General features: G+C 37.7%; 4 protein-coding genes across 7 annotated transcripts; 2 read left to right on the forward strand and 2 right to left on the reverse strand.

The window, feature by feature from the left end:
* The first annotated feature begins 314 nt into the window (after nt 1-314).
* LOC132200256 (transcriptional adapter 2-alpha) lies at nt 315-1,966 on the forward strand. Its single transcript, XM_059625588.1, has 4 exons — nt 315-547; nt 613-884; nt 946-1,059; nt 1,129-1,966. Exons 1-4 carry the CDS (start codon nt 538-540, stop codon nt 1,903-1,905), a joined length of 1,173 nt encoding a protein of 390 aa, XP_059481571.1. The 5' UTR covers nt 315-537; the 3' UTR covers nt 1,906-1,966.
* Nucleotides 1,967-2,081: 115 nt separating this feature from the next.
* LOC132201672 (uncharacterized) lies at nt 2,082-4,393 on the reverse strand. Of its 3 annotated transcripts, none has more exons than XM_059628028.1 (9): nt 4,235-4,393; nt 4,078-4,180; nt 3,949-3,998; nt 3,721-3,892; nt 3,639-3,661; nt 3,548-3,583; nt 3,364-3,484; nt 3,205-3,296; nt 2,082-3,142 (listed from the first exon to the last, which is right to left on the reverse strand). In XM_059628028.1, the coding sequence occupies exons 1-9, from the start codon at nt 4,298-4,300 to the stop codon at nt 3,005-3,007; spliced, it is 801 nt and encodes a 266-aa protein (XP_059484011.1). In that variant the 5' UTR covers nt 4,301-4,393; the 3' UTR covers nt 2,082-3,004. The 3 variants fall into 3 exon arrangements, with proteins under 3 accessions (XP_059484011.1, XP_059484010.1, XP_059484009.1); XM_059628027.1 differs by having other exon boundaries at nt 2,082-3,047; nt 3,115-3,142; nt 3,364-3,583; XM_059628026.1 differs by having other exon boundaries at nt 3,364-3,583.
* A 105-nt stretch (nt 4,394-4,498) lies between these two features.
* On the reverse strand, nt 4,499-24,961 carry LOC132201670 (titin). Its single transcript, XM_059628023.1, has 5 exons — nt 23,688-24,961; nt 21,602-23,637; nt 16,249-16,371; nt 6,337-6,484; nt 4,499-5,776 (listed from the first exon to the last, which is right to left on the reverse strand). The coding sequence occupies exons 2-5, from the start codon at nt 23,627-23,629 to the stop codon at nt 5,571-5,573; spliced, it is 2,505 nt and encodes an 834-aa protein (XP_059484006.1). The 5' UTR covers nt 23,630-23,637; nt 23,688-24,961; the 3' UTR covers nt 4,499-5,570.
* On the forward strand, nt 24,094-27,197 carry LOC132201671 (surfeit locus protein 4 homolog). Of its 2 annotated transcripts, none has more exons than XM_059628025.1 (6): nt 24,094-24,251; nt 25,146-25,409; nt 25,489-25,624; nt 25,756-25,853; nt 25,908-26,087; nt 26,341-27,197. In XM_059628025.1, exons 1-6 carry the CDS (start codon nt 24,210-24,212, stop codon nt 26,425-26,427), a joined length of 807 nt encoding a protein of 268 aa, XP_059484008.1. In that variant the 5' UTR covers nt 24,094-24,209; the 3' UTR covers nt 26,428-27,197. The 2 variants fall into 2 exon arrangements, with proteins under 2 accessions (XP_059484008.1, XP_059484007.1); XM_059628024.1 differs by lacking the exon at nt 24,094-24,251 and adding an exon at nt 24,750-24,932.

Below are 27,197 nucleotides of genomic sequence, written 5' to 3' on the forward strand. Positions count from 1 at the left end.
CTTCAGGGGGCAGCACCGGCGGATAATATCAAAGGCGCATTCTGCAGCTTCTAATTAGTGCCGCTGAGAGGTGCTTAGATCAGTTTTTTTGTAAAAACGAAAGGTGTGTGCATAAAGGAGGTAGAATAAGTCACGGCAATAAATATATTTTCAAACAGATAAATATGAAATGAAGGGTTGAAATTGTTATTTATTATAATTCATTTGATTAAAATATTGAATCTTTAGTCTTTTTCAATCAATTTTCGTATTTTTTAAACTAATATTCGCAATGTTGACATTCTCCTTTCTCTACACACCTTTCTCTACTAAACGAAATGAAAACAATAAAATAAAATTCAACAAGATAAAATTGTAAAAAATAATTTGCGAGATGAATGCAGTCCTTTTTTATCTCGTAGAATTCGTCTGATTTCCAATTTGTCTCAGTCCTGGAGTGCCAGATTCCATACTCACTGCGACTGACCTTTTGGCCTGTGACTGATTTTTTTTTATTCGCCCTTAAATGTAGATAGAAACTGAAGTTAAAAATATTCGATGAGTGCCGGTAAGTCGATGATTGATTTCTGTCCATTTAATTACATATTTACCTTTTATTTATTTCCGTTCCAGACTCGTGTTGTTTCTGCTGTGAAGTCGTTCTTCGCGAGCCGTACATCAAGTGTGTCGATTGCGTTGCCTCTGTGTGTCCGCGATGTTTTTCCCGCGGCGCCGAACGCGGGCCTCACCAGAGTTGGCACTCGTACGACGTCCGCACGGACAACATTCCTGTGCTGGAGGATGGCTGGTCTCTGCGGGACGAGCGCCGGCTGCTCGACGCGATGCTGACCTGCGGTTACGGCAACTGGGTCGACATTTCGCGAAAGCTGAAAAGACCACCAGAGGTTCGATTTCTTTCTTTCAAAATTAAGAAGGCTGTGTCATGAGTTTTTTAATTATTTTCAGGAATGCAAGGACCACTATGACAAATTCCACCTGCAGACTGAAAACGAATCATTCATTCGTGCACCGCTGCCTCCTCACCTTTTGAAAATTACGACTGATCAGCCTCCGAGAATGGTATTTTTTTAATCAAATCAAATTTATTTAATAGTTGAATTAACTCATAAAATATAATGAATTTTTTAGATTGTCCAAGCTTCTGGCACTTACAACTCGCTGAGGTCAGAAATCTGGCCTGAATTTGACACTGGTGCTGCCGAAATTGATCTTTCGCAGTGTATCAGCCCTGAAGACTGTGCAGACTGCGACCCTTCAATGCTGGAATTGTGTGAAGCCCTTCAAGAGGCCATGGTCAACATTTACAACGACCGGCTTCGAGAACGGGCGCGGAAACATCGTGTGATCAGGGAGCACGGCTTGGTCAAGCGGTACTACAACTACCAGAAGAGATACAGCGCCCTCAGCCCTTTCTCCACCATTCTCAACGGTTACCAGATGGACTTCCTGATGGTGGGGCTTTCCAAGGCTGAGGAACTGCGCGTCCGGTTTGTGGAGTTGTGCGAGTTGAGGACACAAGGCATCAAGACCAGGCGGGCGGCCGAAGTGATGAAACGACTGGCGGCCCTCAGACAAGAGCAGGCCAAGAACATGAAGAACTGGGCACCAATTAAAATGGACCCAAAGGGCATTCACAAGAGGGAAATGCGGCCTCTGCAGGTCACCGGTCTGCCTTTGAGCGAACGGCTGAGTAACGAGGAGCGAGAGTTGTGCGCCCAGGCTAGACTTGTGCCTGAGAGCTTTTTCCAGTTCAAACAGATTCTGGTCAGTGAGTGCAACAAGCAGCGCGGCCTGAAGTTGGCTCAGGCGAGAAAGGTGATCAAGATCGACGTCAATAAGACCAGAAAGCTGTTTGATTTTTTAATCAATACTGGGGTTATTTACCCACCACCTGTAGAGGACTGATTGAAAATCAGGAAAAATGTGATTTGTAAATAAATAAAATAATAAAAATTTCACTTTGAAATTTCTAAATTAAATTTTATTTGTATAAAATATGTTTTTTCACAAGTTTAGAGAACAAAAAACCTTGTTTGAACAACCTATAATATAATTATTAAATGATAATTATTATTGACTTATGCAGCGTCACCACTGATTGAGACGCGCCCCATTTGCAATATAGTTTACAAAACAAAATGAAGAGAAAAACATTTAAAAATATCCATGAACTGAAAATAAAGCTTTTTATAAAACTTACTCTCAAATAAACGCCTCAAACTACCTTAATTTAAACATATAACAAGGTTCCAAAGTCCAAACGTATTGAAAGAACAGAAATATAACAATTTTTATAATTTAAAACAAATTGAATTTTTTTATAATGAATATGAAGCAATAAATGGTGATGAACCATTTTGATTTTATCATCAGCTGAATAATTTTAAGTAGGCGGTTGTGATGTTAAAGGAATAGATTGAAACTTGGCGCGGCAAGAGAAAGCAGGCATTAGGCAACACGCGAAACAAGTAAATCGAGCAAGTTGCCTATCCAGCGCAAAACCAGGCGATTGAGCGTTTAGATGAGCTCTAGCTAGACATGCGAAATGCGCTAGAATCTATTAAGTATTTATTTTAGCACTTCCTACCTCTTCAGTATTTAAAAGCAAAGCTTATCAGCTCGGTTTAAATATTTTTAAAAATTTTTTTTTTTTCTAAATTACGTTAAAAAAGGACAGTTTCAGAATCGAAAATAAAATAGCAATTTTAGAATTCGCGTATTCAGCAGCTTCCCGACTTGATTGGCAGGTTTTTAAGATGCACGAAGTATAATATTATGCTTAAATGCAGCTGCAATTGGCCCAACGAACGTAATACTTTCATTAATTGAATTGTTGAGCTTATCTTTCGATGAAAACAAAAATTATTATTTTGACAGATGCAAAATTTCAATTTAGAATTATATCCTCAAAAGCAATCTAAAATAATAACATTTATTTGAATATTATTTGAATTCACAAAGAAATATACAAATGAATTCAAATGAATCTCTTGCTCACACTATCTCACAATGCCGCAAATTCAGTTTGGCCTGATTGCACGGAACACCTTAAATAAGAATTGTAATTAATTTTCCTACTTTTTTCATAAATTATTATCATTGTCATTTCCTTACTTTTCACTGTCAAATTACGCGGACACTCCTAGGGAAAATGTGAAATTTTGTTTCAATTTAATAAAACGAAATTTCTATATTCCGCCTTACAAATAAAAACTCTTTCCTCAGGCACTGCATCAACATCAATGGTCGGATTAGACATTTATTAACCGGTGCCTTAATTGAAGTCAGAGGAAGATCTTAATCAAATTTAATAGCACAATTAATGAGGGTTATGAGAATGACTAATTATTGTATGTGGCACACCTTCGACATTTAGACGGCAATTATTAATTATCTCTTCCATTCTTCTTGGCGCCACCGACTTTACTGCACTGATAAAACGGTTCATCAGCTTATCATAATTGATTGTTTTGCTCCGAAATATCTGTAAGAAGAGTTTGAAAATATTTGAAACTTCTCTCATATAAATTGATTGAAATATGCAAACCAATTTTTCGTTCCGAAAAATGCACTCCACAAAACACTAGAATTAAATCTAACCTATAATTTACAAACTAAATTTTTATTAGTGGTTTCACCATTATGGGGCCAAGAGCATTTCCTTGAAAAGAGAGGTTTATTTGAAATCATTTAATTTCATTTTTATGTGCGGAATAATACTTATAGTAGGCGATTTCAGGTTTATCGCATTTTTGTCTGTCGATTGGTACTTGTTCAGAACGTAATCAGTCAAGAAGTTGTTTAAAAACGACGAATTCCCTTTATTGCATCTAGAGACTGCTCGCTCGGTAAAAAATATCTCTCGCTCTTTTTTGCAGCAATCAAAAAGCGACTGTAACAAAGATAAAAGTAAAACTTCTAAAAAAAATTAATAGTTAACAAAAATACAGTGAATTGTTGCTGAGAGCACACAATCTTATTTGAATCTAAGTCTGGATCTAATAAAGATAAAAAATAAGTGAATTTATTTATTCTATGTAATAGGAAAATTATAAAAATTTTGAAAGTTTAAACCACCTTCATAATTAAGAACATCGTCGGTGGTGTTTGCCCATTCGGCCATCGGCCCAGTGTCTCGATCTTTCGCCACATTGATACTTTTTTTGCTACCTGTAGATTTCTGGAAAAGACAAATTTACTAAATTTAAGGTTGTTAATTAGAAAAAGAGTTCACCGAAATCATTAAAATACTGAATAATATTAGAGTAGAGCTCTTCGTGTGTATCCTAGGTTGCAGCATGATGAGATGACGAATTCAACTGGAAAAGTGGCAGTATCATATCAGCACACTATTTCCCCTTGGCCGGCTTTATCATTGCCATATGAAATGTCCTTGGCTCACTTTCACACCATGGCCGAAAATTTTTATGCGACCTTCATTTCAACAATTTTTTTTTCAAATAAAAAATATATTTTTTTTAATGTTTAATAATGAATTATTTTATTCCATCAAGGATTAATAATTGTGATACAAATACAAAAATGTGTAGCAGGAGTAGAAACTCAAAAATGCAGTTAATTGTTCTTGAAAGCTCTTAAATAAATTGATCCCATATTTTCCTCGCAACGAGATCTGCATTTTTCTTCTTCAAGCGCACAGACATATTCTCTTTCAAACACTTATGCCGATATCGATCAACATTGACACCTCTATTATGTTAGAGATCACTTACACACTATATTTAAAACAAAGCACGGAGAATACAATTAAAAGAACATGTAACAAAAATTTCAAGTTCACATTGCAGTGAAAATTAGCATTTGATCCCGCATTGATTATGAATGCTCACGTTGCACCTTTATGGATAATGCACAAATCAGGCGAGATAAATTAGAATCACATAAACTTTTCAATCCATCACAAAAATTGATGTCAAATTGAACTTTTGTGATGTGCCGCGTGAACAGCACATTGAAGAGGATGGCAGCTGACGCCCCAAACATTAATTTTAATTGTTTTTCATCATACCAAACAGTAAATATTCAAACAGCTACTTTTGTTGCATTGGCGGCCGCTTCAGGCACGATTCCAGGACTCGTGGCCAAGGGTTCAGCAAAAGGCCGTTTTTGGAATGGTGTTTTGATCAGTTGTTTTTTCTTAATTCAATAAACTGATTAAATTCTTGTTTTGTAAATAAGGCACGCCTTACAAATGGAATCTGACGGAAGTGAACAATTACAATGAAAAAAATTGACATGCACATTACGAACCCTGGCTTCGAGTTAATTTCCGAGCGTTTCACACCGCAAGTGGCCGGACTAGAAAGGAATGCAAACTAGGCCAAAATTCGATAATTTCTATTCCAATAAAGAGGAAACAATGGAATGAGCAAAAGATGGCGCCGAGAGAGAAGTAAAATACTGAAAATCTTTACAAGAGACAGTCCATCAAGTGCGAAGCACACTTTTTCTTTGTAGCTTATTGATCTCTTTACACGTTTCTTCACTTATGCAGTCACATAGAAAAACACAATAACTGGTCCATTTTAATGTAGAAATTTTGACTTCAGTTAGAAGAGCAGGTCGCTGCTGGCAGATTCGGAGCTCCACGCGACCGTCTCCTCATCGTCCGCTGGCTTGAGCAGGAAAGAGTCCTCTTGCGGCTGACTGGGCTGCAGGATGGGCGTCATGGCAGCAGCTCTTGTCACTCCAAGCTCGAACGTGTCGTCGGACATGAGGATCTTACTGGGGGTGTAACTAGCGAGACTACCGGAACCTAAAGCACAGGCAAGCATTAGCAAAACTACCAGTACAGGTACTTTGAGGTAAGGTGGGAATCTTTTGTGTGACCTACTTCAATCGGATAGTTCAAATAAAAAATAGAAATAAACTTTCAGGAAAAAAAGAACGTTTTTAAACTCTTAATATATACATCTGGCTATTTTTTGACATGAGATTAAGTGGGTCCTTCCTCTGCATCAACTGGCAGGTATTCAAAATTTTTCAGAATAAATTTTGTTTTTGAAAAAATAAAAATAAAATAGTCAAAAGTAAGGTAAGAAATAAATAAATTACTTTTAAACTTAACAACAACTCTAACATTAAACTAATCTAGCTTTGATTTGGAGGAAATTCAAACTATCGTGTCCAGCATTGGAGAGTGCCACGTTCTCTTAATCACATAATATTTGGCATTAAGTCGTCGGTCTGCAAATTCAATGAGAAATAAAATTTAACTTTTAATATTTGCAAAACTAAAAGATTGCTCATAAAGGACTTAAAGGATGAAAAAGGGTAGTCAAACGGCGACGGGTTGAGAGAAAATCAGGTTGATACCTGAGGGAAGGGGTTGCAGGCCTCTGGGCTGAGCGGGGGTGTCTTCGGCTGAAGGAGAAGTTATTGGAACGCCATCGTCCATCAGAAGGGAGGCCTCCGAGGGGTACTCGAACGTTGAGGTAGCACCGTCGTCAAATTTGATTCTCATCTGGAAAAAAATCAAATTGAAATTTGGTTGAATTTTTAATAAGATTTAATAGTTCATTTCTAATGAATTATTATAAAATTTATAATAAAAAAATTTCAGTGATAATTTTAACAATAATTCCAAAAGCCAAATTAAAAGATATAATTGATTGTTATTGCGGCAAATCTACTCAAGGGTATTCAATGCGATAAGATAATTAAAATAGGAAATCGGCATCATTTATTAAATTCCACAGGATTGTTTTGTTGGAAATGATTGTGGCTACCAAGGAAAATGTTAGTTTTATTAATATTTTTGTATATTTTTTTTCTTATCAGGCATGAAGATAAGGCGAGTTAATATGTGAGGGCTCAAAAGATTGACAAAACACGGCGCCAAGCCAAGGACTGACGACTATTGTTGTTGCAAGTTTCAAGCGATTATTGTCCCACTTTTAGAGTTTTAAAATTCTCGGAACTATGTAAGAGGAAATTTTTATAAGACCAATTTCTTTACAGCATTTAAAATTTGATTTAAAAAAGCCTTTTGTTTTCATCCATGATCTTCATTTTCTAGGAAGGGAAATATGTTCCTGCATTTGTATGATAAAAAATTCATATTTATTCTTTATTAGATTTCATATAAATTGTGAGGGTTGTCGGCTGGTGCTATTCAGCTTCTGCTCTCAGTAGAGTCACTTGAGATGCGTTAAAAAAACAAGTGCACGACTGAACTAAAAATGTAAATATTAAGATATGACCGACGCGGCATTAATTAAGAACAAATAAGCACCCTCTTGTGTTCCACTCGCTCCACTAAATAATGTAGCTTTGGCGATATCAAAGTGTGGTGCCGGAAATATATAGGCGGATATCCTTGTTTTTCATTGTGAGTTGGAAGCAGGCGGTCAGCCGCAGACGCACTCAATTACAAACGCTGCTGGGCCACCAAGAGACCCCATAGCAACTTCTATTTACTCTCCAATGGCAATTTAATTTTATTGAGCATCAATCGAAAAGCAATAAAAAGAGCAAATGATTTCAGCAATCAGAGAAAGAATTTTTTTAGCGTGGTGAAATTAATTAAATTGCTTCAATTAAGGAAACCTTATTAACAAAGTCAAATCAAGTCTTTAAAACAATGGTGGCTAAATTTTTTAATTGTTTTCCAATAATTGATAAAATGGCAACATATTGAATTAAAAAAAGGGATTCTTATTTTTCTCTTCAGTTGGTTGGTGTTTCTTTTTTCATCTATCAAATCATACATTAAAGATGAATATACCATCTGAAACATGCTTGATTTCTTGTTGCCAATTTAAAATCCTTTGGTTGATTTTAATTTGCGCCTTTGGCTAGATTTATTTTTCCTCGAGTTTTTTTTTATCTCATCCGTTTTCCTTCAAACGCATGAGTGCTGCTGTGGCATTGAAAACTGTTGGGTTCAAATCTTTTCAAGCTTAGTGGTCAGGAACTTTTTGTCGCTTTATCAAGGGAAAGATAAATAATAAAAAAGAGTCAAATTTCACAGGAAATACGACCAAGATACAAATTGCTAACGTTTGTACAAGTGCCGTTTAATAAAATTATAAAAGGCTCTTGAAAAAGTGCTTTGCACAAAAGTTCAAAACACTCCGCTTCGATGCTTCAGCACTTGCCCTCCTTAAGTCGTTGCTGACAAAGTAATTTTCTTAAATGCAACTTTGCTGAAGGGTCAAAATATTTTTGCTATTTCCTGCTTTAAAAACTCAGGGAGACAATTATTGCTGGAGAGAAATGTTTTTATTTTTCCATCCATTCGCCAGCATTTTTGAGGTTTCAGGTGCTTTTGGATTCTTGAAAGCCTTGAGAGTAATTGCGAGATGCGAGCAGCATTAATCGTTTTACAACCGCTCTCAGCAAAAACATCTTCCTTGATTCTGTTCATTGCGTCAAGATAGGACAAGCCTCAGGGAGGGCAATTTGTGAAAGAAACCAAAAGTGACGCACACACGCAACAAGGTAAAATATTCACAACCCAAAACATCCTTGAATGCTATTTTTTAAAGGTTAATGACAGATTTTTAATACATTTTATTAATAAAAAAAAATGTATTGATTTTATGATTTTATATTATATTTTCTTTTAAATCACGAATCCTCAAGAGGTTTAGGGTGGATTTAACATTTTTATTCTCTAATAATAAAAAAAATGACAAAATTTAACATTACCACATATGTTGAGAGAGGAATAGAGTAAATTATTTGAGTGTAGTTGTTACCATTGAGATTTAATTAATTTCACTTTACATATAAATATTGTAAATTTGATTCTGTGATTGACAGTTCATTTTTTACAATTAAATTCTTTTCAGTTTTTTAACTTAATCGATGCACTCTTAAAAAATGACAACTTTCGAAGAAATAATGCACTTTCCAAGATGGCAGGTGCAAACAAATAGAATAACAGAGAGAAGCCGCGTGATGCAGGTTGCTGTTGGCTTTGTCAATTCAAGAGCGCCTGATTCACTGGCTAAGCGAGTCTAATTTGTCGCCATCAGCCACACACATGAGCGGCTTGGGTCACGCTCACAAGATTGAAGAGAAAGATGCGATTATTAGAAAGGGTAAAATGTAAAAATTATTACATGGTTTGGCGAGCAAACATAACAAAACTGTCAGACAAAATCATCCGTGGTTTATGGTTTGTTTTGCCAGAAATTGGAAACCACGGCACGCTCTCGCCGAATATTTTCAGATTTATCAACGGACGGTTATTTCACTGGTCGCGCTTTTTAAACTCTCTCAGGTGGCACCGACTTGCGAATTCCGTGATCCTTGAATCCCTCGCGGAGACAAAAAATTACTCGGAAAACTCTCGAGTTCAGCCAAGCTGATCGGTTTGATCTTTTTGTTTTGTTTCTCCGCAGGCGTCGCGTCTTTGCTATGGTTTCAGCGGGTTAATTAATTGCGCCGGCGGTGAAGAGCAAAACTTTCGGCGGAGAAAAGAAATTACATTCAAGTGCGAGCATTGCTTCAAGTGAAATTCAGAAAGAGATGCGCCACCTATTTTACTTTCATGAGCCGCGCGTTGAGGAGAAACGCGAATGTCTCAGCACGCAGCGAAATATTATTATTTTTCTGTAATAATAATAATACTGCTAATTATCATTATTTCCCCAATAGATAAAAATGGTCTCATTAATTCTTTATTTTCATTTTAATTTTTATTCATTTTGTAGCAATTCTTCTCATTTCCTCCTAATAAAAGATAATTAAAAAAAAAATCAATTCAAGTAAAACCACAAATGTCCCGTGCTCAAGAACGTTTCTAATTCTTGTCACATGTGCCAGAGGTTTTATGCCTCAATTTATCAATTTTCCGCTTTTAGCTGGATATATTTTTTTTTTTTTTTATTGAATAGACCAAGAAAATCACTAACGCGTGACCAGCCGATTTGAGTGCGGTTCACGCACGTTAAGATTCAGTTCATTGGATCAAACTTTATACCAACGTTGAAATAACTTTTAACTTTTCACAAAGTCGCTTTTCATGGCCTACCTATTTTTTTCTCACAAACTTGAAGAGATGATATTAATTAAGCAGCATTAATAGAAATCGAGAAGATTTATGGCTAATCAAATGTCTCGAGTGGTGCAAATAGAAAAGCGGTGGATCCAGCAATTCTCGTTTTTCTAGGTCGGTCCCGAATAAATATAACAAGCAAGAGAAGACGCTGCCCAGCTGCGGAAATCCCTTTCAAATCTGCGATCAAAAACATCAACATTCTTCAAGCGAGTGAAAATGAGAGGATTCGCGAGAAAGTATAACTTGAAAGAGAGAAAAAGCAGCAAATCCAAAACAGATTCATCTCACTATGAAATTCACATTTTTTGGGTTAGTTTATTTTGTTGGAAAACTGGACAATATCGATAAATATTGCTGAACGTTCAAATACAGAGTTTACTTGAAATTATTTAATTATTTTATCTTTGATAAAATTTTGAACTTTCAACCAACAAGCGAAAAAGAATAGCGCGGAAAACGTGTTAAAACTTGAGAAATTAAGAGGGGTCTTGACCCTCCAAAAGTAGTCTTGCGAGCAAAGTGAAACTTCAATTGTGTTTTAGGATTTTATCTCCTCACTTTTGCTTTTCGCCGCTAACCAACTGTCGTTTCTAGCTCGGTGAGGGTCGGCGGCGAACAACCTGCTCTGCGCGCACACAACGCAGCCCCAAAAGTGCTATAATATAACAGGAGGTTTTAACATTAATAAGTCGAGCACGAGTGCCATTGCAGGTGTGTGTAAGACACGAAACGTGTCGTCGGCTAGTTTTTTTCTCTTCTTTATTTATAGAAGAAAACCTGCAAGAGAACTGCCGACAATCGTCTTTAATTTGCTAAAAATAAATTAGCACGTAAGCGAGTGTTGCGCAAAATAATACTTTTCACGCACGATGTGTTTTGGACAAAATGATCGATTCGTTGTTATCTATTACGGTCATTACTCAAGGCTGCTACGGCATAGATAAAATTTAATTAGATTAGGACCCCGAAGAAACCATCAAAGGCTTTTGTCGCTTCAACAGAAACCTTTTATGTTTGAGCAATAAGGGAGCAGGAGAAGTTTTAATCAGGAGCGATGGAATTGAGCAATGAAGATGATTGATCTGGATAATGAAAAACTAACCAGTATAAATAATTACTAGGTCGGAGGTCCTGCAGCGATCCTATTTCATGAGCAAGAAAAATACAAAAATTAGCAAAATTGAAAAAAAAACACATTTTTAATATTTTTTGTTTCCAATTTTGCAGAATTTTTGTATTTTTCTTGCCCATGAAATAGGGTCGCATACTGTGACCAAAACTGGTAGAACCGTTTAGTTTTTGAATAAAAACAATTTCTGCTATGAGGAAAAAGCCCGATCTTTTCATTTCCATGATCATCTCGACGTATGTGAACTTCTTCACACAAACATTTATAATTATAAGAAATATAATGAACATAAAAAATTTACGATAAATAAATATGCAAATATTTGCAAAAATGTAAAATAAATAAATAAAAATTAATATTTTTATTATAATTTATTATATCAACCAAAAATGGTTTGAAAGATTTATTTTATTTATTATTTAATAATAAAATTTTACTTTTTGAATAAAAATTTATTAATTTAACTAGACACAGCACAAATTACATTAGGCTTTTGTATGTAAACTGACTTGACTTATTTTCGGTCGGCAAAAAAATATTTGGCCGTTTTCATATTTGCAGATTAGAGATCCAATTTCTACTGCGCATAGGGTCCGACCGAGAATACAAAAACCACTTTCTTTTTCATAAATTTTCTAGTCGCGGCGTGAAAACCTGAGAGCAGATTCAACCTGATTTCAAGAGGACCCGTAAAACTAGATCAGTATACAAGCCTTTTAATTTCCTCCGATCTAGTGCCAAAATCATTTTCATTCGGCTTTAACGGCATAACTGTACAACAAGTTTTGACAGTTTTAAAATTTATTGTGGGCGCGAAACAGCGCATGAAACAGATCGGCAAACATGAAATTAAAATGCAACTGTAGCTGCAAAACAAAAAGCTGCACGGCGACGAACAGTTAAATGTCAAATTCATTGCGTGTCGTCGCAACGGCGGCGGCATCCCATTATTGTAGTGCGTGCCTTCCTAGTCGTGTTTTACGAGAGTATAACGGGCAGAAAATTCGCTACTACTCGGAACGATTCGTAAACGCGTTCTCCTCTGGTAACTCAAACGCCTGCCATAACACGTTATTCGACAATGATGATGGGGAATATTAATTTGACGCGGAATCAAATAAACAAAATTGTATTCAGGCATTCTTTTTCAACACTTTGGCCATCACTTAGTTTTGAACTTTCTTAAATCATTCATTAGCTGACCTGCCTTGACGTTCTTTCAAAATAATTTCCTTCGGCAACAAGATGAACTGTTTTTATAAGTAATTGGCCACATTAGCAATGTCACGATTTGCAAAAAGGTCGGAGAAAATTATGAATAATTTACAGAAAGATTCAGCTTAATTGGACAGGTAAAAAATAGCATAAATTAAATGACTCAGCAAGTATTATTTTTGTTAAATTTTATTGGCATTTGGAGCTTCAGTTAAAAATATAATATATTTTGCGGTATTTTGAAGATTCAAGCTCAAAATTGAAATTCATTACAATTCAGGCAAAATACAACTGTATACTTTTACGCATAACCTACGTCATTATGAAATTATAATAATTTAAAGCTATGAAAAATTTTGCCTTGTTTGTATTTTATTTAACCTTCAGCACTCTTGGTTTTCACACTAAATTAAACGGTTTGAGTTGATATTAATTAGAAATTTCAGCGATTACAAAAAATTCAATGCCGTTGCGGTTTACATTCCTTTAAAACCCAGAAAAAATGTGCATCAATTTAACGCCAGACCCAACCTTGGCACTCGACTAACCAGAGAATTATTCCGCATGTGATTCACTTTTCTCCAAAAAGAAGAAAACGGCAGTGAATTTTGCCACAAAAGAAAGTGTTTTTTGCGATTTAAATTGTTCCGACCTGCAGTATATAAATTGCGTTATTGCATTTTGCAAGGTGAATAACTTGCCGACTCAGCGCATTAATAACTTTGAAGAATAAATCTGTTTAAGAAATATTTCTTGGCCATAGGTGCAATGCCCCCGTGCAGTTTCGTGATATAATCACCTCAACAGTGGCCGCAGCAATGTGCTATTTTATTGGAGCATGCAATAAAATGTGGCACCGACTTCTCGCCGCTCACTTTCTTTCTAATCCCATCCGTTCCACGGCTAATTTCAGCCGCATCGCTGCCGAAAATGCTGCAGCTGCAGAAATGAAATAAATATGCACGTGGCCGTGGGAGATCCCTCTCAGAAAATATCATTTTGGGAAGACGCAACATAAAAAATTTAATTAAAAAACGACTCACTTTTCTTCGTGTATAAAAATATGCGTTGGCGGGATAGAAAGCAGATTTTCGTGGGAAATTCTGCCATTATTGTTTACTTTTCATAAATAGTGCGTACAAAATTTAAATGAGGTGCAATCTTAATTGGTATTTAATTGATGAAAAACAAAATTATCATTAATTAGCTGATGATGTGGAAAAAATTTAAAACGCACAGATTAACTCTTGTCATTTACAAAATCATTGGAATGGTGATGAAAAAGTGAGATTATTTGGATTAAAGTAAAAAAGAAGAAGTGCACAGAATTCAATTAACTTTTACTTGGATCAGAATAAAAGTGATTTTGAAATAGAATTTAACATCAGAACTGCAATCTGAGAAAGGTGTGGTGGACTTTGGCAGCAAAACTTCATGCCAACGTAGGTGCCAGGCATGCAGAAGCGCGTGGGTTTTATATTCTGCGATGAGCAAATGATTTAAAAATGCAATAACCTCAACAATAGAAAGAAAACTTTACTCAAATTGATTGTTTGTCTCCAACTTTTTTGATATTTTAAATTTTTACAATTCATGCAATTTGGCAGAAGATATTGAGTTGAAACTGCAAAAGTACGGCCACAATGCAAATTAGTTTGGCAATGGCGTGCTTGCCTTTGTAGGTGGAGCGAGCAGCAGTTTTGCAACTGCGAACCAATATGGAAACATCTGCTCTGTGAATCACAGGCGAAAAAACAGCTGCTTTCTGCTCCATATTCAAGGACACTTGCTGACGTTCATTATTTTCAAGAAAATCACAGGCGTTGGCTCAAATTTCAGGATTAAAAGGATGTTTTGTGTGTGGCATTTTTATTATCATGTCAAAAATTTGCTTATCAACTTCAATCACTCCAAAGTTTGACGGCGAGATTTCAAAATATTATTTAAAAAACTATGAAAATCAGCCAAAATAATCTTTGTATTCTTTGTTTCATAATTATCTTTAGAACTTATCAGGAGTGGCCAAATTCTATAATCTAAAAAATTCAGTTGATTTTAATTTTACTAAAAATTACAAATTAACGTATTGAATTGAATTGAGCGTTACAAAGTTCAATTTCTTTTGAACACGCATTCGGTCGCAATTTAATTTTAAAAATCTGCGATCGAAAACCAACGTTATTCTGCTGAGCTCCACATTATTAAGAGGACATTGTTATGGGAAAACTGGCGCAGCATAACAGATCTTTCAAGTGGCTGCAAAATAGCAGCTGCGTTACAAATATCACTTGCTGAGCAAACAACGCATGCGATATCGCTGAATAGATATGGATGAGTCTTTATTGTCAATTTAAACTGCTTGTGGGTAAAAATAAAATTATATAAAATTTTTTTAAATATTCTGAATGATTTTCCCCTTGAGTGCTCTACCACTTCTAAAAATGTGAGGATTTAGAATTTAGATAATTTTCACAACTTAAGATGTTAAAAAAGACATTAAAAAAAATATTGTTACATTTAAAAAAAAAATCTTATGAAGACAATCTTGTTTGCTCATCCAATCTCATACCAACGATAATTCCTCGTTGAAGAACGCATGCCTCAAGCAAGTTTGTGTCACATTTTACGATTAGTTGCATCACATCTTCCGAAAATCCGAGTAAAGTTGCAGCAAAAGAATGATATAACAAAATGTCTTCGCTCTTTTTCTCTGCGAGATTTTGATAATGAGCAATTATCTGGAGATGCATGTGAAATGGAGGACAATCGCAGTTGAAAACTGGAGCTGCGCACAGCGCTAAATTTCATTATGAGAAATAATTCTTCGCGCCGGCCGTTCCCATAATTATAATTATTATGTACCCTCGTTCGCGGGCGCGAAACATGTGTGCGTGCGAATAGCATGCGCAGTGTTGCGTAGGGAAAGTTTGTCGGTTGACTCATCTTCTCTCTTACACGAGTAAACCCCACATTTTCGCAATGCTCGGAGGGGCGAAAAGCGAGCGAGTTCTCCTTTACGTAATTTACGGCACTTGACTCAGATCGCCACCCCACACAAACCAAGTGCAGGGGACCATATTCAGGCAAAAATAAGTGCTAATAAATTTAAAAAAAAAAAACATTTATTGATCGTGCCAAAATAAATCACTAAAAATAAGATATGAGATATGAAAAATCGTTCATCGCCTCATTTTTTCCTTCAATCATTTTGATATTTATATTGTTTATTGTATTTATCGAATTGAATGAAAAGTTTATTAGAACACAATGTGCAAATATGGAAATTTTTAAATAATATTTTAGCTATAATTATTCCATTTCTCAAATAAGCTTTTTGCAAACAATAAATTCCAGCAATTTCTTTTCGGCCAAAATGTAACAACCCGAAGCATTACTATGGTTGCTAATGCAGGGGTTGTGGCTGTACGTCACTTTGCACGCGGATTTTATGGCTTTGCAAGATCCTTTGAGGCGGTATATACGTTTTGCGCTGATAAGAAGCGTTATAAAAAGTTGTGACGCTCCCGCTTGTAAATAAGCGAATAAATTTTGTGCTAACATTTTTAGGTTTGCACTTTAATATATTTACAGCTAAATTTAAATATGTATAATTTTTTTATTATTATAGTTCAAATTTAACTTTATATAGAACCAGAATATAAAATTCAGAACCAGGACCAAAAACGGGGATAAAAATGCATTGAAAATCAATTTTTTTTTAAATATTTGCAAAATATGTTGTCAAACTTATTGCTACAATAAAATTATTTGCCCTTTTTTTTAATAATTTTTGCAAACGGAATACAGAATTTAAATATAATTTAAAATACCCTTAATTAGTTTTGATATCTTGATTAATTGTAAAATTTCTTACCTTATTTTCTTTTGGTCGCTTTTGAAGACTGGAACGTCCATTTATTACCACGTTGCCGCCCACGATTTCAAAGTTGATCTCAATGGCCAATAAATTTCCGCTGTCCACTTCTTCACCAACAGGCTGAAATGAAAAATTAAAAAACGTTATAAAAAGGCACATTTATTGCAAAAAATGAAAAATACAAAAATTCAATCTTTCAATTTCATTGGACTTTTGAATAATTTCAGCAAAGAAGAATTTTTTAAATGTGTTTTAAGATGCTGGAAAATAATTCCTCAGCCGTTGCGTTCTCATTCTAGTGTCATCAACGGTTTTTCTTTCTCTTTATTTTTCAAAGGAATTCGCAGCATCATTCGTCGCTGCGGTTTTGTTTGAAATGCAGCTTTGTTTGCTCGCACATGCTTTGTTTTGATTGCTGTGCATACTAATTCAACTTATTCAACGTCCACATTTTAAATCGTGCAGCAAATTCAAGCTTTTACGCGCCAGGTAAAATAAATAAAGACGCAAAATGGCAGCGACACATAATGACGTTTAATTCTTTCTGCCACTGGCAGTGAATTTCCGCAAATTTAAGTGGCTAAGCATCTCGTTGTGGTCGGCAGACCAAAAGCCAGACGCAGGTACAGCCGAAGAGATCGGTCCAGCCTTGAAATTAAACACGCAATCAAAAGGCAGTATGATTACTTTCAGGCGCAGAGACGCCGGAGCAAAAAATTGAATGTGAAGTGAGCATCAAATTTGAATCGACGCGTTTCAACTGGAGCACGAAGCACGCAGGCTGCATTAAATCTGTGCCGACGAGAAACAATGCGCAGACGATCATTTTAATGCGGAGAAAGAGGCTCTAGGCATTGCAAGTGAGATGCGACTAATTTGGCGTGACGGTGGCCCTACTTTAGAAAACAATTTGACGGCTGCATTTTAATTCTTATTTTATATGAGACTATTTTGCACACAAAAATTCACAATACAAAACGGTTGTAATTGTTTTGAAAAAGTGAGAAAAGGTATTAAAACCAGTGAAAAAAAATATATATTAAGAGTGAAGTTCATTATTTACAATGGTCTGTTTATTTCTAAAAAAAAAGTATATAAGAAAATTTTGAATAAATTAAAAAAAAAATTTTTTAAGAAATTGATATTCAAGGAGATTATCATGGAAATGAAGGGATCGGGCTTTTCCTCATTGCTAAAATTGTGTTAAATAAAAAACAAACAATGGCCGATTTTTTTATTTACTTTAAATTAATATTTTAAAAGAATTATTAATTCAATTGTTTAAGTAATAATATTTGTAGTTTTCCTGAACTGAAAACTCCTAAGCGTGCCAAAGTATTAACGAGCATTACGTGATTGTTTGGACGAACCAAGCGCACAGCAGGTCAGCTTGTCGTCCGTGTTCATTCATAATTATCATTGTTACTGCGCGCGGTCCTCTGCAAATACAGGCACGAAGGTCTCCCCCTTTTTTTCACGCAGCTCAAACACCGTGTTTTGCCGCTGATGAATTTAAATAGGGCAAGGTGCGCGGAGGGTTTAATTTGAATTAGATAGACTAGCTTCTCCTGGAAGGTCTGCTGCGGCGGCTTTCCTCTGCATTGTGCGGGGGCAATGGCAGGGAGCGAGCGAGCGAGTGCGTGGAAGGTGCAGTCACGCGAGTGGATGTGCGGCCACTTGAGCATGAACTTCACGCCGGGCAAATATCATACAGAATACAATTTTTATCAGCAGCACCGCTCGGCACTTTCCACGGCTCCATGCGTGTTTTCATTTTGTTTCGCTGAAATTGTAATACGCGAATAAAAAAGATGAAAGTTGGCCCTCGCCTCGTTTGTTAAATGTTCTAAGGAAATTTAATAGCCTTAAATGAATTGCCCCAAAAATATTTTGCAAAAATTACAAAAATTTGTAAAATTTTATAATAAATCAAATTTTTTTATAAATTAATCCTTTGAGCACCTTTGAGGAGATCATATTATATTATTTATTTTTTCTCTAAAGAAAATCTAAACACATTCATGTGGTATTTCGCTTTGGAAATAATCGATTTGCACAAAATAATGTTGGCTTTTCAGTCGTGCTGACTTGTCAGTTTCTTTCTTTTTGTAAACAAATCCTCCGGTTTCCCGAGGAGAGGATTGCACCGCTAAAAAGGCAGACGACCAAAGAGCAGTAATTAATGCTTCACTAATTTTCCCACCACTCCACATAAAAACGCGAGCATGGCGCATTATTGTCCGACGGCTGCTGGACTATGAGCTGAGAGTGTCATGCTTGTCTGAACATCGAATGAAAAACCAAAACTTTTGTTCGCGTGCTTCCCCCGTGGATCTTTGGAAGGCGAAACTGACTGAGCAAACGGTTAGCTGCAAAAATTTATGTATTTCTTCCGCTCAGTTGCAAATGAGAGAGAATAACTAACGATTATAATAATAAGTAATGATTTATATCCAATACTTTTTACTTAATAATAATTATTATTACTTTATGACTGAAGTTAATATTTTTTTAAGTACCGAACAGGAAAGAAAATGCCTAATGAATTTATTGATTTTTAATTTTGCTGTCGGATGAAGAGCGTCAAAGAGCGTGTAGCTTTCTTATGCAAGCAATTAAGCATTCAATTTTAATTTCACAACAAATATTATAAACAACAATAACAGAAAAGGAAAAACATTTTGGATCCATCAAAAATATAATTTGTAAAAACTCCGGAAATAGTTAGTAGAGAAATAAAATAATTTTTATGAGTATAAATAATATGCAGTGTCTTGTAGTTAGGTTGGTTGAAATAGCGGTTTCTTTGAAATGAAAACTGATCCCTCTATCAGTTAATCCTGCGTCAATCGTCTCCCTGCGAGTGAATAATGGTGCAAGTCAAACTTGACCCAGATAAGGTTGATTTTGATGTAGGGAAAAAGAAAACCCTTCTTCATCTTCCAGTAAAATATTATGATGGAGAAACTTTGAATTCTTCTATTGCAAAACTTCAAGCCAAAAAATTAGCGCTTTCAACAAAAAGAAGAAAAATAAAAGATTATAAAAAAATAATTTAATTGGAGACTTAATTGTATTATTTATAGAACGCCATAGGCGTGCAACAAGCTTAAAAAATACAAATTATACATAAGGCAAAATTACATTTATTTTTTCAAACTTTTCAGTTTTGTAGCTAATTGAAGACTTGTGAAGTGAATTAAAAATAACTAGCTGATTGAACGAGTGCGTGTGGTGAACATTGATGCCACTTTTCCAGATGCAACACAAGTGCGGAATGACTCATTCATGCATGTTCCATTGAATAATTGGGTTGTGTGCAGCTCTATTGTTTTTTCCCATCTGACATTGCGTAGTATACTTTTAAATGTCGGCGGATGTTGCGGCACAGATGAAATTGTGCGCGCATCCTAGCTTTAAGCTTAGTTTGACGAAATCCAAAATCCTCTCTGCAATTCGCAGGTTGGCAAATAGAAGCAAGAATTATTCGTTCGCTTAATCAATTTCTAATCAATAGAGGAAAGTGACTCAAATAGAGGCGATAAGAGCTTTATCAGGGCTGTGCGTCAATCGTCTGCTCGTCGTCAGAATTTTGGATAGGAAAAAAATTAACTTCTCAAATAATTACGTAATGTTGTAGTCGGATTTTTGTTTTAAAGCGTTGATGCAATCAAAAATTTTATGTGGAATTATCGTTTTAAATATGTAAAAGCTTCAAATGGAATCACATTTTTTTTAACTGCAAATTTATGTAAATTTTTATATTTGTGCCACATTTTTTTTTAATAATAATAAATTTTGGATTTGTAAAACAGCTCAAACCGTCTTAATTAAAATAATCACCCAGCATATTCCTAAATGAAGATGAATATTCGCTCACTGGGTCACGGGAGAGACAATAACTGCTATAATCATTAGGCCGAGCAGCCACCGTGCAAATTTGGGATGGATTGCAAGACAGTGAGATTCCCGACGCGCCGTTTCTCACATTAGGTCTGTATCAAAGGAATGGGCCATTAGGGCGCCGCGGGAACAGTTAGGTGATCACAAAATTGGGCGAATAATTCCGCAGGTGCTGTCCCGTAAATAAATCAAAGCTGTACACCTGAACAGCATATCTGCCCGGAGGGAGTTGAAGAAAAAAAAAATACTCCTCCTTTATCTTTTCAGAGAGCTTGTTGAAATAACTTTTTCATTAATGAACTAGGCTGTTCCACATTTCAGCAGCTCTTCGGAAAGTGGATTGTTTGGTTGATTTGTCTTCAATCGCTATTTTCTCTCTGTAAAAGTGAACAATGAGCCGAAAGAAATAAAGAAAGTGGCAAATTAATTGATATACTGAAGCGGACAATGGATAATAATATTTTCAGCCATTATTAAAAAGCGCCAATTTTTTTTTTAATAATTTATGTTTTCACCTATTTCATTAGTTTAGAGGCAATAATTTGTTACAGACCATTGAGTGTAATTAACCGCGATCAGCTGGAGAAAGAATTAATTTCTCCTGTTGCCGCGGCACCAATTAAAAATTTCTCGGAAGAAACGCTCCGTCGTTTTGTCCATTTTAAGACGTTGGAGACAATTTCTTCTCGTGTTTGTGTTTATATGAAAAGCCGCTCTGCCTTACAAGTAAGGCGAAAATTATGGTTTATGTGCGATCATTCGCGTTTACAGTTATCGACGTTGATTAGCATGCTGCTGGTACTCTCGGCGCTGAGCGGGCACAGGAATTAATAGACAGCATTGCTGCACATTGCTGCACTACATCGTAATTTACAAAGCACGAGCAATTTTTCCTTTGTTGATATTTGCGTTTGACTCATTCGCAACTCAACACAGGATTTTACGCAAGTCTGTTTCAAATTTTTAAATATTGCTGACTAGTCGATTTCATTTCCTTGTGCTTTTTTAATTGCCGACGACGGTGGAATTAGTCAAGGACAGATGGCAATAAATGTGAATAGAATTAATTAAAAATTATAAACGTAAAGTTTAATAAATTTCAAAAATATTTTGGTGTGAATTTAAAAAAAAGTTACTTAAATAACCACACAAAAGTATTACTTTAAATAAATATAAATATAACAAAGGGAAGTAATTATATTGAAATTTAAAAATTATGTTATTTAAATTGAAAATGTCATTTTAATTTATTTGTTCAAAAACTAAAAAATAAAATGAGGAGATGAAATTCCAAATTAAATAACTTCAATCTGATTTTCTTGATTTGTGAATAGCTAAATGAGGATGCAAATTTCATATTAAATAACTTCAACCCGATTTTCTTATCTTGTGAACCTTATGAATACTAATAAATAATTAATCAAAAAGACAAAAATAAGAGACTCACCGCAGGTCGTTGTCCAAGTCCGTCATTTTCGATGTAGTCGGGCACGGACTTTCGTGTGGTGAAGTCGAAGCACTGGGTGCTGGGCTGTTCGTTGAAGTGCCTTTTCTTGCTGCCCCACAACTCGGTGGTGGCGCCGGGATCCTTGCTCACGACCACAGGGACAGTTTCGACCTTGGCGGGACGCACCACGGGGACCGCTTTGATGTGCGGCTGCTCGGACTTGACGGCGTTGATCAAATTCTTCTCGTTGACCCGAGTGTCCACCTTCGGAATGGGTCGTATGACGCCCACCTGCTTGTCCGGCACCTTCTGGTGCACCGAGATGACCTGCGGCGGCAAAGTGCTCTTTTCTGTGGTGGCGCCTGGCAGGTGCGAAAGGTTGGGCGACCCCTTCGGACTAATGACAAAAGAGAAGCCGTTTTTTCTAATGTTCTCCAGCGCCTTTTTCGAAATCATTTTGGTCGTTTCGTCGTCGTCATCCGTGATTATTTTTTCTTTCACTTTTTCCTTCATCACTCGCGGTGGTGGCGACGGCTCTTTCACCGGAGACAAGGGCGGCGACGGCTCTTTTTTCGGTGTCAAGGGTGGCAAGTCTTTCAACTCCACCCTCGGCACCGGTTTGGGCTCTTCGCTCACAATGACCGGGGGCGGCAGTTTTTTCTCCTCTGAAACTCTGATTTCCAAAAGCGGGACGCTCGGAAGGTCGACGACGGTCTTCCTGATCTCCAGGTTGGCCGGCTTGGGCGAAAGGGCCGGTTTTTTCGCGTTGACCACTCTGGAGGGTGGCAAATTTTTGTTCGGTTGCGGAAGGGAATTGGTCCTGCGTTCAAATTTCTGTCTCGTCTGCTTGACGACGTCCGGCGGGGGTAGTTCGTCCTCACCCCCGGACGAGTTCCTCTTTCTGCTCGGTGTTGTTTCGACCGGCAAGCTGTGCTCTATGATGACGATGTCGTCGTTGATCAGCGGCGTCTGCTTTTCAAACAGCAACGTTTCCATCGACCGATGGCGCTTGATATTTTCAGCCACGCTCAGGCTGATCTCCTTGGCCGGTTGTTTCTTCTCAGGGGGCGGTCTGCGGACGACAGGGGCCTCGTCCAGGATGTTGTCCAAGCTGGACGCCCTCCGCAGGTTGCTCAGGGGTTGCCGCTGTTTGTACGCAGAGGCAGACTCGCGCAGGGTGATGTTGATGTAGCGGTCTCGTAGTTTGTGGACGATGCCCGGGCCGTACTTGATCTCCTCAGGGTCGCCCAGGTTGACCGTGTGCATTGCCGGTTTGGTGCCGTGCGGCGGGGCACTCAGCTTCCTCACCGAACTCTTCATTTTCGGCTTCTCCTCGCCCATAATAATTTTGTTGCTCGACGTGTGCACCCTGACCTGCTTGTGGTTGGTGCCGGCCAGTTTCTTCACGGGGATGGGTTTCTTTTCGGCTCCCGGGAAGCGGTCCAGGTCATTGTTCAGACGCATCGCACCCTCGCACCAGCTCCGACACTCGGCCGACACTGGTGCACTGCCAGAGAAGAGGGAGTCAACGGCATCTTGGTCGCGAACGGTCCCCACTCCGTCGGATTCGCCGTTAACCTGAGGAGAAGAAGAAGCAGGGTCTTCTTCTTCCTGCAGGTGAAAGTCCGCCTCCTCCTTCTCCTTAACACAATCCTTGGCTTCTTCTTTTTTGACTCGGCCCGCAGTCGAGTCGAACCCTGGCACGGGAGAACTGCTTTTGCTTTTTTCGGTGTCGCTGCTCGTCGACTCGCAGCAGTCTGGTGCTTCCGTCCAATTCGCATCCGCCGCGGTAGCCGCCTCGACATCGTCATTCCTTATCGCATCGGCAGTGGGGGTATTGTGATTAGAAATCGAGCCGAGCGGGGCACACGCCTGCAATTTCAAATTACCAAACAGGATTCGGTTCGTGTTCCTCTTGCGCACAATTAGGTCCTTCTTCCACTCGGGGATGGTGGGGTCGGTGAGGATGTCGTGTAAATTGGCCGTCGGCCTGTTGTTGGGGTGAATTTCCAAGAATTCCAAGTCCATCTTGGTCCCTGGAACATGCAATTCGCGATGCACTTCTCGCTCAATAAAGCAAACAAACCCGACTGAAAATTTTCGCGTCTGCCGCCGATCACCACTGATTCATCCCTTCCAAGTGGTAAAAAATGTTGTAAAACCAGCTGGGTTGGTTGTTACACTACCGTTCAATCGAATTAAATATTGTTTTTTTTTTCGATCCGCGCCTGCTGTTTGAGCTTGTTTTGAAGCAGGTCTCTCCATCTCTCCGCGAGAGGCAAAAGCCTGACGTGCAGATCGCAAACAAAACACGTCACTTGACAATGTTTTCCGTTCTTTCTACAAAGTATGCAAAATTGCATCGAACTTAAAAGTGAACTGACAAAGACCTTGATGACGCAAAGGTCAAGAAAATGCATTTATTCAGCGCTTTTCCTGCTCATTATCAGTCCATTCTTGATGACACGAATGTTTGAAAACTACCGCTATTGATAAGAGTGGATTTGGCCAATCAGAGGCGCCGCAGCCGGCGTGACGTCACATTATAACCTTTCATTTGTTATTTGCTCCACATCATAGGCCCGAAGGGCAGTTCTTTCCGTCAGAAATGGCCCTTAACTTAGGGAAGGCTGAGGATGTCGTCGACGAGGTAAGCCAGAAAAATTAATCCAAGTTCGCCGCAACTTTTGCCACCTTGGCCCGGCAATTTCACGCCCAAGTTCAGTTTAAAAGTGACCGAAAAGCGTCGCCGAAAATCAACTTTCGTGCAGCTGTTGCCGTGGCCAACGTGACATACATTTGCAAAACAAACCAAAATCAGCATTTGTGGGAAAAGTGTGTGGCCACACACGGGCTTGATCCATCACAGCTCGGTCTTCTATCGTCATGTCGACGGCAGGACCCTGAACTGCAAGCTAGCGGAGCGGGCTGTGGCGGATGGCCATGTGGTAGACTGAATTGTTGTGTATATGAATTTGGTGTTGTTGCTGGTGCTGTGGAACTGCCACAGGGGTTCCCCCTTTGAGACTGTAGGTCGTAATGCTTCTTTCTTCTGCGTTGAGGTGGCGCCACCTGTCAGGCGAGTTATGCAGAACTCATTATGCTGGCAAGGGGCGTGTCGCTCGAAGCAGGTTGGTTGGATTGGTCGTGATGATTGATGATTATGTTCGGTTCTTTTGTCTGGGCATCATTGTGGGAAAAGTGTGTGGCCACACACGGGCTTGATCCATCACAGCTCGGTCTTCTATCGTCATGTCGACGGCAGGACCCTGAACTGCAAGCTAGCGGAGCGGGCTGTGGCGGATGGCCATGTGGTAGACTGAATTGTTGTGTATATGAATTTGGTGTTGTTGCTGGTGCTGTGGAACTGCCACACATTCAAAGCAAAATTTGAAGCCATTCATCAGCACGATTGGCGAAAAGCTTGGAATTTGTGTCACTTGCGCTTGTTTTTCCAGTCGCTGTGACAGCTATTTTTGAAAGTTTAAGATTTTATACTTTCACCGAATTTTTGTAACCTGTGGCTTTCTCATCTCTCTCTCAGGTCCTGCGCAAGGGGAAAAGAATTTTGCCACATATCACCAGAGTGTGTCTGATCTCGACGTTTTTAGAAGATGGACTTCGAATGTGGTTCCAGTGGTCTGAGCAGAGAGAGTACATGGATATATCATGGGGCTGCGGCTGGTTTTTGGCCACTATGTTCGTCTTAATAAATTTTGTGGGCCAACTTGGTGGTTGCGCAATGGTCCTGCTAAGGAAAAAAGTCCCCATCGCCTGCGGCATCCTTTTTTTCATTGTTTGCTTACAGGTAGTTCAAAATTTCATTTTATTAAATATTTAAATAAATATAACTGGAATATATTTATACATATCGATATCTTTTCCAGACTGTTGCATACAGTATCCTGTGGGACCTCCAGTTCTTGTTCAGAAATCTAGCCCTTGTTGGTGCCCTCCTTCTGGTTTTGGCAGAAAGCAGAGAGGATGAAGGCCGGGGACTTTTTGCTGGTCTTCCGAGCGTTGGTGAGTTTATGTGCAAGAATAGCCCAGAAATTCAAATAATTTTTTCCATAGATTTTTTCATTATTTTGGAGAATTATATAACAATACTTATGCTTAATTTCATTTCTGATCATAAAATTTTAATCTTTTAGGTGAAAACAAGCCCAAAAACTACTTGCAATTGGCTGGCCGTATTTTGGTTGTGTTCATGTTTGCGACTCTCCTGAGACTGGAAATTTCATTCATGCAGGTTTGTTTATAGCCATTTTATTTGTGCTTCTTAATTAATTCAATTCCCCCGCAGATCCTCCAAAACATTGTGGGCTCAGTTCTGATGGTACTTGTAACAATAGGCTACAAGACGAAGCTCAGCGCGTCAATTCTTGTTGTCTGGCTTCTCATTCTCAACTTCTGGATGAACGCCTGGTGGACGATTCCGTCATACAAGCCTATGAGAGATTTCCTCAAATATGATTTCTTCCAGGTATTGATAATTTTCTTTTGGTAAAATGTTTTGATGAAATAACAAAGTGTTTTGCTTAAAGTGATTTAATTATTTAAAGAGCAGGCTGTTTTGAGCCCAATAAAAATATTTTTGTATATTTTCTGACTTTAAAACACCAGTTTTAGTCAATTATCTGAAAACTCTGCTTTTTAAGTTCCTTTCAGGCTCAACCAAAATTATTTTTCACCATGAAAGTTTTTGTAACTTTTAATTAAATTTTTTTTCTCCTCAGACCCTCTCCGTAATCGGTGGTCTATTGATGGTGGTGACCCAAGGCCCTGGTGGAGTTTCAATGGATGAGCACAAGAAGAAGTGGTAACCAAACCTGGCTGACCATCATGTGACGTTTCGACATTTTACTACATTCAAGCCAATCTGCCATTAGTTGGCAGCTCAGGACTGCTTTTTAAATGAATAATTTGCGAGCATTGACATGACCCCTGATGTCAAGTTATCAGATTAACCCCCTCGAGATGAGAAAAAAAAATGAGTTACCTTAGAGAGGCTCAGTCTGATAACCGGATCAAATGTTGGTGCTTTGTTTACTTGAAAAAAAAAGTGGACGATTGTCATCTTTGCTGACATAAACCAGAAAAAATGTGCAGACTTCAATAAATGTAATTGGCAGGTTTTCCGATAACATTCCAAACTGAGTATCTTAAATTATTAGAAAATACATCGAATGCCTAGTTGTCCTTGCGCAAGATTTAATCACATTGGCTGTCTAGTCTGGTTGGATATTACACAGTACTCGGCCAGTGCACGCTGCAGACATCTGCTCTTTTCTGGTTTAAAAATATGTTCTCTGAATTCTTTGGAATGTTTTTTTATTTTATTTTGTTGTCTTGCTAAAAATCAATATTTTTATGCTATATATTCGCGGCTTGTTCTGGCAAATCTTCCATGAATCATTCCTGCTCAATTCGGACAAAATCGAGCCCATGCTTCCTCGCGAGTGGTGGAAAAATTCAAGAATATTTATTCTGACGGCAAATGAATTTATGTACAGATTTAAATTTTGCAAATATGTAACTCTGAAGTGCATGGTGAAGGATTGCTTTGTGAACAAATAAATTCTACATTCAAATA

Source organism: Neocloeon triangulifer, unplaced genomic scaffold, assembly GCF_031216515.1.
Source record: "Neocloeon triangulifer isolate White Clay Creek 2 clone unplaced genomic scaffold, ASM3121651v1 ptg000014l, whole genome shotgun sequence".
NCBI classification, from domain to species: Eukaryota; Metazoa; Arthropoda; class Insecta; order Ephemeroptera; family Baetidae; genus Neocloeon; species Neocloeon triangulifer.

Excerpts from the sequence above, each read along its gene's own strand:
- LOC132200256 (XM_059625588.1), top strand. Across the intron at positions 885-945 it reads AGCTGAAAAGACCACCAGAG|GAATGCAAGGACCACTATGA; the intron begins GTTCGATTTCTT and ends AATTATTTTCAG. Across the intron at positions 1,060-1,128 it reads CTGATCAGCCTCCGAGAATG|ATTGTCCAAGCTTCTGGCAC; the intron begins GTATTTTTTTAA and ends TGAATTTTTTAG.
- LOC132201672 (XM_059628026.1), bottom strand. The coding sequence starts at position 4,300 with ATGCTGCAACCTAGGATACACACGAAGAGCTCTACTCTAATATTATTC. Across the intron at positions 4,181-4,234 it reads TCAGTATTTTAATGATTTCG|AAATCTACAGGTAGCAAAAA; the intron begins GTGAACTCTTTT and ends TGTCTTTTCCAG. Across the intron at positions 3,584-3,638 it reads ATGCTCTTGGCCCCATAATG|TGTTTTGTGGAGTGCATTTT; the intron begins GTGAAACCACTA and ends ATTTAATTCTAG.
- LOC132201670 (XM_059628023.1), bottom strand. The coding sequence starts at position 23,629 with ATGGACTTGGAATTCTTGGAAATTCACCCCAACAACAGGCCGACGGCC. Across the intron at positions 16,372-21,601 it reads GACTTGGACAACGACCTGCG|CCTGTTGGTGAAGAAGTGGA; the intron begins GTGAGTCTCTTA and ends TTTTCATTTCAG. Across the intron at positions 5,777-6,336 it reads CCTGCAACCCCTTCCCTCAG|GTTCCGGTAGTCTCGCTAGT; the intron begins GTATCAACCTGA and ends CCTGTGCTTTAG.
- LOC132201671 (XM_059628024.1), top strand. The coding sequence starts at position 24,759 with ATGATTATGTTCGGTTCTTTTGTCTGGGCATCATTGTGGGAAAAGTGT. Across the intron at positions 25,410-25,488 it reads TTTTCATTGTTTGCTTACAG|ACTGTTGCATACAGTATCCT; the intron begins GTAGTTCAAAAT and ends TATCTTTTCCAG. Across the intron at positions 25,854-25,907 it reads TGGAAATTTCATTCATGCAG|ATCCTCCAAAACATTGTGGG; the intron begins GTTTGTTTATAG and ends ATTCCCCCGCAG.